Source organism: Biomphalaria glabrata, chromosome 14, assembly GCF_947242115.1.
Source record: "Biomphalaria glabrata chromosome 14, xgBioGlab47.1, whole genome shotgun sequence".
Taxonomy (NCBI): domain Eukaryota; kingdom Metazoa; phylum Mollusca; class Gastropoda; family Planorbidae; genus Biomphalaria; species Biomphalaria glabrata.
Window position 1 is genome coordinate 30,581,467 of NC_074724.1, and position 10,205 is coordinate 30,591,671.

Below are 10,205 nucleotides of genomic sequence, written 5' to 3' on the forward strand. Positions count from 1 at the left end.
TTGTTGATGTCAGTAAAGTTAACAGATTTCAAATATAGATTTATGCAATTTTTTTTTTTGGGGGGAGGAGGATTAATTATATGTAAACTCTACTTATTTTCGATTAACTTTATGACCTTTTATAAATACATTTATGTTTTATCCTTTGTAACTCTTGATCTTTTGAATAAGAGTTTAACTTGTTTGCATTGTTACCTATTAAATTTACTAAGAATTATAATAAATTATTGTCAATAGCGAAGGCGTGGTAGCTAAGCAGTACAGTGCTTGGCTTTTGTACTGGGGTCCCGTGTTCGAATCCTGATGAAGACTGGAATTTTTAGCTCTAATTGGTACCTGACAATAGTTAGGGAAAGAAAAGGTGGTTGGTCAATGTGCTGGCCACATGACAACCTCGTTAACCATGGGCCACAGAAAGTTATGACCTTTACATCATCTGCCCTATATATTGCAAGGTCTGATAGGGGAACTATTGTCAATAGCAAAGAAAATTTTGTTTTATTATTCCATAGGTGTATTATCAGTGTATTGTACTGACTGAAGTTGATCAAGATGAGTTTGACATTGATGAAGCTGGGCTGTTAGTTTCTGATCTATATTTAGAAAATGCTGCATGGGACTATCAAGCCAAAACCCTAGCCAATGCAAGGTATGACAACTCTTTCTCATCTTCTTGTTCTAGCCAGCTTTATTGCTGCAGAGCTATGAGCTCTTTTGCAGACTGAGCCAAGGTAAAATACTGTGCTGTTCTCTTCAGTTGTTCAGCACTGACGTACAGAGTGTTGGTTATATTGAAATTCTTTCCCATAAATTATCCCCAAATTTTTTTTCCAGAGTTTCAGCTGTCTAAATGTTTGAAAATGAGCTTTTAAATTTATATTTCTTGGTTCTAAGAATTCTAGTTGCCCCTTGTAACATATTGTTGTTTGCTTTTTTCACTTCTTAACCCTTTATCCATGATGCCTATAGCATGTTTTTCTTGTGGTTTGTTAATTCTGAGTTGGGAAAGGCATCAGTTGGATGCTGAAAGAATTGACTTGTGCTAAGATGTAAATGTGTTGTTTTTTTTTTAATCTTCAAACCTCCACAAAACTGGATGTGGCTTAGATTAGGGGATGGCTTTGATTTGATAGAACACAAATATGAATGGACTAAAAGCTATCTAAATATCAGTCCTTATCATTCAAAGCAGCAGATTAAAAGCTCTTTGGACAGAAATTATTTTAAAAAACAAACAACAAACTTTTCTAATCTAGGTCTGTTTTAACTTCCTACTCCAAAGAAACATCTCAAAAATAGAATTTAAAATCTTAACAGATGTTTGAAAAAACAAAATTCATACATGGTACAGTTCCCAGTGACTAAGGTTGAAACAAAATGGAATGATTTTTCTTTTGAATGTTTAAGACAATACCAGAAACTAGCATGTTTTATTATGAATTATGAAAGTTCTAAGCATGAAAAAATCAGGGCTTTGTCAATACTGTTATGGCTTTATTTTTAAATCATCTTTATGTAGTCTCTCATATGTTAGCTTTTTGCATATTGACTATTATATTAAGTATGTAAATATTATTAACATCTTGATTTTAATTTTATTACATTCAGAAAATCATAGAATTATTTTTAAGTCTATACTTAATTTTATTATGTTTCAACTCTCAACAAATAGAGATGCTCCACTGACTTGTTTGAAGTGTGTATATCTCAAGCCTGCCATCAAATCTGACATAGAAATGAATAAAGCTGAAATTCAGCAATCAGATTCTACAGGAGTTTGTGAACTTCCTGTCTTCATAAATAAGGTAATTTGTTTTGTTTATTTTCTTCTGTAATGATTTGTTATATTTTTATTGATTCATATTTTTTACATTTTGATACTTTCAACTATTTCATCCCTGAGTACCAGTCTGTTAATCTGTCCCCATTTCTGCTTGAAACAAGAATATCTCTAACCCTGCATGATCACTGTCCATGGTTGATGCAATTTTTTTTTATACTCTTTACCTGTTTTAAATTACTATACCCATTATGAAGGCCTTTGCAAGATCAGACAATATTGTGGCATAACTTTACCACAAAATTGTTGAAGAGAATGATAAGTTCTCATATACCTTACTCTTCAGAAATGTGATCCTTAACACCGATGTCTTGTAGCTTACTAATAGTGTCTCATGGTGTTGCTGATTGGTTGTGTGGTCTTTACTTTGGGCTGTCATCTTGATGGTTCCAGTTATGAACCCTACCCGCCACTGCTGTCCTGCAGGAGATTTAGGTTGTAATAATCTTCATTGCTGATGGAAAATCTCAAACATGTAAAACAAATAAAACAATCACACTTCTATGGCTTAAAATTTGTATTTTCAACACAACTGTTTAATTGAACAATCATCAGACATTTAGAAATAAGGTCATGCTCACATTGGATGGTAAATATAATAATATCAACAGGATGTACTAAACTGAACTGATAGCTTAATAAACAGCATACTCTACAAATATTTTGTCAATGTGAACTATTGCTAGAAAAAATATTTGGAAGTCAATAAATGTTTTAATCTTTCTAATGGTTGAACAGAATATTCTTTTCACAATTTAACCTTAGAAAGCTACAAAATGTATTAATGAAAAATGTGATGTAATTTTACAGAGTCGTCAGATTCAAATTTGTTCACTGCCAGTTCATTGCTCAAGTTCGTCAGACAATTGGATTTTAAAACAAGCAGCATTTGTACTAGATCCAGGTAAATAGTTTTTGTCATTATAATTTAATGGAAACATTGTGTATGGATGCCTGGTTGTGTGGTATGCCCTTTGGACTATTGTTCAATGGTTTTGGGTTCAAACCCTGCTTGCCACCACCCCCACAGTCCTGCAGAAGGTTTGGGCTAAGATGTGAAGTATCATCCGTAACATGTAAAAGAAGCAAAACATTAAGACCTCCATGAAGAAGCATATTGAGGTGAGCAGAAAACTTAATTCTCTGAGATTGTCAAAGTACTGAGCTCATTACAAGAAGTGGTGGTGTAAAAGAGGCTTTCTAACTATACGTTTACTTTTTTTTTACACTTATAATCATTGGGGCTTAAGGAAATTAGTTGCAAATAATTTAACTTTCAGTTGATGAAGCTCTTACAGAGGTCAATGAAAAGCTACCTCTTGTTTCTACTCTGAGAAGGGTCATCTGGGCTTAACTTCGACTTTTTAAGACACTTACACAGGTTGAATTCTGAAGTTACACAATATTTCAGTTTACAGCTAATCAAACACTTAGATTGACTGCATTCTTTGAATATTTCAAAATGTAATGGGAAAAAAAACACATTTGGTTCTACTTAAAGTCAAGATGAAAGTGTGGAATTTTAACAACACAAAAATTTGTGAAGATTTATTAGTCAAAGTAATTTTCATTTATTTTGATTTTTGTGAATGCTTTTTTAATTAATTTATTAACTCTGTTATTGTTAAAGTCAAGATGAAAGTGTGGAATTTTAACAACACAAAAATTTGTGAAGATTTATTAGTCAAAGTAATTTTCATTTATTTTGATTTTTGTGAATGCTTTTTTAATTAATTTATTAACTCTGTTATTGTTAACTTGAAAACATTCTTATTGTGCTTTCTCATGCTTCATAGGGTCATTCTGATTCTGACATAACTTTTTCTTTTTACCTTCTCTGCTGTAAAGGAAAACTAAATTACTCTGTTTTGGTTCAAGTATAATAAATAAAGCTTGTACAAGTTTCTCTTTATTATTATTTCTTCAGGTCTCCCAGAAGGCGGCAGTAAAAAGTCAAGAGCTTATTTAATGCTGCAGCGTTTCCCAGTCATCCGAGTGGAGCCAGAAGGTGAGGGTGTTGAGGAGGAGAAAGAGGAAGCAGAGGATGAGAGCAGTGAGGCTTCTGCCAGGTCTCAGCTGTCCTACAAGCCAATGTCACCCAAAGCCCCTCCTTTACCGGAATCACTTTCACTGAAGAGGGAGCCACCGATATTCAAAGATGACCCTGAGATGAATGAGGGAAACATTGAGGCTGAAACTACATCCAACCTGGACCCTACAGCGATGAATCCTTTACTTGAAGAAAAAAGTGCAGCATCAGCTGAGAAAAGACGCTCTGCTGTTAGTACTCAACAAAGTCAGCAGGACACAAATCCAGCCAGTCATTCTCCAACAACTTCTTCACTGCACCAAGTATCAGCCAGCAAATCACCCAGACTCGTAGACAAGGAGTTGGAAGATTCTGCTGAAATCGAGAAAAAAGAACACCTGAAAGAGCTTGAAAGAAGGGAAGATTCAGCAGATGGGGGAGAGGCAGCTAAAAATGTTAAGCTCGCAGAAGAGGAAGGTGAAATTGAAAATGATGAAGAAGAAGGTGAGGACTATGATGGTGATGAAATTGATGGTGAGGAAGAAGATGAAGAGGTTGATGATAATGGAGAAGAAGATGACTTGGAAGATGATGATGTCGAGGAAGATGATGGTGGAGAAGATGATGATGTCGAGGAAGATGATGGTGGAGAAGAGGATGACAAAGATGTAGAGGAAAAAGATAATTAATTCCTTTGCTTGAATACACATCAACAATTTACTCTTCTGACACAATTTAGATCTAGGAGTCAAACATACAGAAACCAATGATTTACATATGAATGTGTGGATCCACATAGCAAAGCATATCCTCTTAAACATACAACATTTGCATTGATTGCAAGATTGTAACTGGTCTTTAAAACAAAATTTTAAAAAAATTATCTACTGAGATGTACTATCAAAAATAACAGTTACTACAGATTTAAAGCATAATTATGAAAGCTTGTAAAAGTATTTCATTTATTGTCCTGCTAATCATTAACTCTTAAATCCAACTAAGTGTTATATTTTTTAAAATTGTATTTGTTTTTTTTTTTAATAGACCTCTTCTTATGTCTCCTGTCTATGGAAAAAAAACAAATCACAAAGACAAAAATATCTGAAAAATGTTTGGTTTTTAATTGATAAGTTACGTTTCAAATATGCTCAGATCTTTTTTAATGTTGTGATTAAGTGACCTGAGATCAGTATTATGGCACTTAAATATTATGCAGCATTGATATCTGCAATATTCGTGCAGTATTAAAATTTATAAATGTTTGTTAGAAAGCTTTTTTCTTCTATTTTTTTATATCTTCTGTGACAAAACTTTTTTGAAAGAAATGTTTTGTATTTTTCCTTTTATTTTCACTAATACCTCTATTTCTCTAATACATTTGATGAATTTTTTGAGTGGGTGGGCTTACAAATCAGGGTGGAACAGATCTGAAATAGGGCTCTAATCATTTTATTAGAAATTTGATAGTTGATGAATATTGTTGGAAAAGAATTACAAGATTGTTGGCCACACTGGGAAAACTTTAGTTTTGATCTTTAAAATTTTTCTAAGTATAGAAATAAATTGGCTAGAGAACTAGAAAATATTTATCTTTAATGGACAATTTGTGTGAGTATTTCTGCATTTATTCCAGAGTTAAATTAATGTTTAGGGCCATTTTGTGCATTGTCTTTTAAGTGTACATCCAGAGACCTATCATTAGAATAGTATAAAGTTGAATAGGAAGACAGAGGAAGGGATGGGAGGACATCAAAGAATGCACAGGCCTGTCATTGAATGAAATTCTATCCAAGGCAAAGGACAGAGGAATGGAGAAAGACAGTTGACAGATCTTGTGTGGTGCCCCAACGGTTCAACTGACTAATGAATAGGTCATGGTGATACATTAGCTTAACCAGGATTCTTGCTGGGAGTGGGCAAGGTTAAAATGTTCCTTTTTTATCAGTCATTAAGAGAAAAATAATGACTCTATAATGTTTTCTTTGTTATTGAAGACAACTTGTAGCTTCCTAACAATTTACTGATTGAATCATGAAGAAAAGCATTATGTGATTAATATTGATTGTGTAATATAAATTATAGAATTGTTGTCATTTTAAATGAGATATAATAGGTGGTTGTACTGTGATTGAATTGAATCTAAAAATAATATTCATTGTAAATAATTTATTTACTAAAAAAAAACTGCTCAGAAGCTTCACTTGTTACAAGCAAAAATGATAAATTAACAATTAAAAACTCTTTACTAAGCATTTGTGAGATTTGGAGTTTTTATAAGTAGAGAGTAAGTATTTTTTTCATTTCTATGCATTGTTAATAAAGCATTATTGATGAACACTTTTTTTAATGCTAAATTAGATGTAATCTAATAAGTTGTTTTCTATGTAAAACTTCCTTTTATCAATAACCGTCCATATTTTGTTGACAAAGATTTTTTTGATATATTTATAATGCTCAACTTTGTTAGGCTGATACATTCCATAAATATTGTGATATACCAATGTTGCTGCTATTGTTTATCTTGTATTGAAATATTGATGTATGGTTCTGCTCAAGACTATATAGGATTAGAGGATTATTGTTTTAGACACATTATAGATAGAAATTGTTTTTACCAACAAAATTGTCTTGTTCAAGTCCTAAAATATCATAAATCTTATAATTCATGAAAATATGTTGATGTATTCATATATGCTGATGTATTCATATATGCATAACACTTTGGAATCTCATAATGATAGTAAAAAGCCATTTTTAAAGTCTTTTTTCATTTCTCTGCATTGTAAATGAAACAATATAGATGAATACTTGTTTTAATCCTAATATAGATGTAATCTAACAGGTTATTTTGCATATAAAACTTCCTATTGTTAATAATGATAGTAAAAAGCCATTTTTAAAGTCTGGAGATAAAGGAAGCATGCTGTATCTCCTAGATCACAATGGACTTTTTTATTTTCATGTCAGGTTGTGATTTTATTTTTGTAAGCATTTCTTTTGCTTAAGTACATAGATTTATTTTTACATGTATCCATTCCATGTTCATATATATATATATTTTTTATTTTCAATGTAAATATTTCATGTAACAAGTAAACTGAAGAGTGACAATAAAAATTGTGTTTCAAAGACTGAATTTAAACTTTTTTTGTTTGGCAGTGGCACATTTTTACAATCAGCTCTAACCTTTTCACGTCTGTAGAGATGAATGTTTAATCTGCGTCTGTATAATTTGTACTTTTCAGCAAATGGGTTGCATGTTTCTGTACCCGTCAGATTACTTGTGAGTTCGTGGCTACAGACGTGCAGATAAATAACTAATAACACTCCATAAATAGAGTGAACAGCCAAAAGGCGTATGAATAATTATAACTGTTTCATTCATAACAGGAGCAGTCTAGTATCAGTCACTATCGTGTACGATGTTACCTCTGTGAAAGCCTAGCCTCAACTGTCTGTTTAATCTAAGCTACAGTCTCGATTTTGGATCAATGTCGTCATGATTGTGTGTTCACTTGCAGTCACCTAAAGTGCGTCTCTACACGTCTTAGTGATAATTAGCCATTTTTAGCCTCGCTTCCTGTCCACCTAAGACTAAGACAAGGAAGACTATGAATCCAAACCTCTGGTGCCTTGGCCGCAATATACGACATATAGGTAAGGTCTCGGAGTCAACCCTGATGAAAAATTAGAAGCTAGTGATTTGTATGCAGCTTGTGGCACACTGTGCTACTCTATGGCATGTCCTGTTTATTTACAAACTGTATTGGCTTTCTGCCATTACTTTGGACCTGACAGCTGCACAGTGTAAAAGTACATTTTGTTCGTTTCAGGTGGTGTCATTAGTTCATTCTGTTTAATCTAAGCTACAGTCTCGATTTTGGATCAATGTCGTCATGATTGTGTGTTCACTTGCAGTCACCTAAAGTGCGTCTCTACACGTCTTAGTGATAATTAGCCATTTTTAGCCTCGCTTCCTGTCCACCTAAGACTAAGACAAGGAAGACTATGAATCCAAACCTCTGGTGCCTTGGCCGCAATATACGACATATAGGTAAGGTCTCGGAGTCAACCCTGATGAAAAATTAGAAGCTAGTGATTTGTATGCAGCTTGTGGCACACTGTGCTACTCTATGGCATGTCCTGTCCACCTAAGACTAAGACAAGGAAGACTATGAATCCAAACCTCTGGTGCCTTGGCCGCAATATACGACATATAGGTAAGGTCTCGGAGTCAACCCTGATGAAAAATTAGAAGCTAGTGATTTGTATGCAGCTTGTGGCACACTGTGCTACTCTATGGCATGTCCTGTTTATTTACAAACTGTATTGGCTTTCTGCCATTACTTTGGACCTGACAGCTGCACAGTGTAAAAGTACATTTTGTTCGTTTCAGGTGGTGTCATTAGTTCATTCTGTTTTAGATCTAGACATAGAATCTATACGAAAAATGGAATTATTCGATCCTCCTAAACCATTGTCACTAGATGGTAATCTGTAGGAGAGATGGAAAAAAAGTTTTGAACTGTTTATGGTAGACACGGAAAAGAATACGAAGCCCGAGCCAGTGATAAAAAAGCTTTATTGTTACTCCTGATTAGTGAGCCCGCTCGAGACATCTACAATACTTTTGAAGTATGTGTAGATGAGACAGTGACTTAATCATGTGCACTCCCAGGGGAGCATAGGGCCGCAACCACACCTCTCCACCGAACTCGGTTCTGAGCAGCTTTCTTCATCTGCTCCCATGTCCTTCCAGTACCCTCAGCTTCACTGATGACTGACCTCTTCCAGGTTTGCTTGGGTCTGCCCACTTTTCTCTTTTCTTGTGGGTTCCAGTCAAGTGCAACATTGGTAGCTGGTTTTCGCAGGGTGTGTCCTATCCAGCTCCATTTTCGTTTTGTGATGTCTTGGGCTATGGGCTTTTGTCTAGTTCTCTCCCACAAATCGATAGTAGTTATCTTTTCTGGCCACCTAATTCCTAATATCCGGCGTAGGCATCTGTTAACAAAGGTCTGGAGCTTTTCCATATTTGTTTTTGTGACTCTCCAAGTTTCTGAACCGTGTAGAAGGACAGACTTAACGTTTGTATTATAGATTCGTATCTTGTTGTGTAGAGATAATGCCTTAGGACGCCAAATAGTTTGAAGAGTTGAAAAGGCAAACCTAGCTTTATTGATCCGAATTAGTATATCATCATCAGCTCCGCCGTCTTTACCAACTCTACTTCCCAGATATGTGAAGTGGTCCGTATCAAGGATATTCTCTCCCTGTAGCATGATTGGGTTCTCTTGTCTGTTGTTGATCCTCATAACTTCAGTTTTCTTTTTGTTGATTAGAAGTCCAGTCTTTTTCGCTATTTCTGAGAGTCTGGTCAGTTTGGTCTGAGCATTTTGTTGTGTATGGGAGAGGAGGCAGATGTCATCGGCGAAATCCAGATCCTCTAAATGTTCTGAGACAGTAGACAAAATAAATTGAAAGGTTAGAAGATCATTGTTCGCCTAAGTCCAACACTGTGTGTGACAGGGTTAAATTCTTCACAAGAAATTTGATTGTGAAACGTTTGAACTGAGTTGAAGAATTAGGCGAAAGAATTAAGTTCGACAACCTTCGAGATGAACTTATCAGAGATAAGACATAGAGAAACTTAGAGAAAGCAGCAAGCATAATTCGTGCACAACCTAATGTCATTATTTTTTTCATTTTGGAGTCAAAAGTGGAACGCTTTAAAAACTGACTGGTAATTACGTAAGGGCCTAAAACTATTTGCGAGATATGTTGCCCTTTAATCAATATCAATCTCATTTGCATTGTACTTTTTGTACTTTTAGTCGACATCCATATTTGCTGTATCTTTAAGTTGATTTACTATTCAAATTTTTTACACCTTTTTATTTGTTTTTTTTTTCATAAATAAATGATATAGATCTAGATCAGGGGTTCTCAACCTGTGGATCGCGACCTTCTTGGGGGTCGATTGACGATTTGTCAGGGGTCGCCTAAGAACATCGAAAATACGGATTGTTATTGTCTATTCTTCTATTGCTGTAAGGGGAGGGGGGTCGCGTCAGAGTGGGGATATTGTAAAAAAAAAAAGGTCGCCGAGTAAAAAAGGTTGAGAACCGCTGATCTAGAACAGTGTTTCCACGAACTACTGCAATAATTAACTAGTAGGCCACCACGTGAATTATGTTAATTTCTCTAAAGAAAAAAAAATAAAGGAAAGTGTTCCGCTAAATAGGCCTACTCAGAATGTGTTCCGTTAAAGAAAAGGTTTGGGAAACACTGATATAGAAAAAAAGGGTTAAACTATTATCTAAAAAAAAACAATAACAC

The 10,205-nt window shown here is 34.5% G+C and overlaps 1 protein-coding gene across 2 annotated transcripts in view; it reads left to right on the forward strand.

Annotated features, from left to right (window-relative positions):
- LOC106055129 (uncharacterized) overlaps positions 1–6,947 on the forward strand; it is a 100,077-nt gene extending 93,130 nt beyond the window's left edge. For both annotated transcript variants that reach the window (XM_056010084.1, XM_056010085.1), the window contains 4 exons: positions 513–649; positions 1,673–1,805; positions 2,651–2,744; positions 3,768–6,947. In XM_056010084.1, the coding sequence (XP_055866059.1) occupies positions 513–649; positions 1,673–1,805; positions 2,651–2,744; positions 3,768–4,558 (1,155 nt within the window). In that variant the 3' untranslated portion in view covers positions 4,559–6,947. The remainder of the gene's footprint in view (positions 1–512; positions 650–1,672; positions 1,806–2,650; positions 2,745–3,767) is intronic.
- The last annotated feature ends 3,258 nt before the right edge of the window (positions 6,948–10,205 follow it).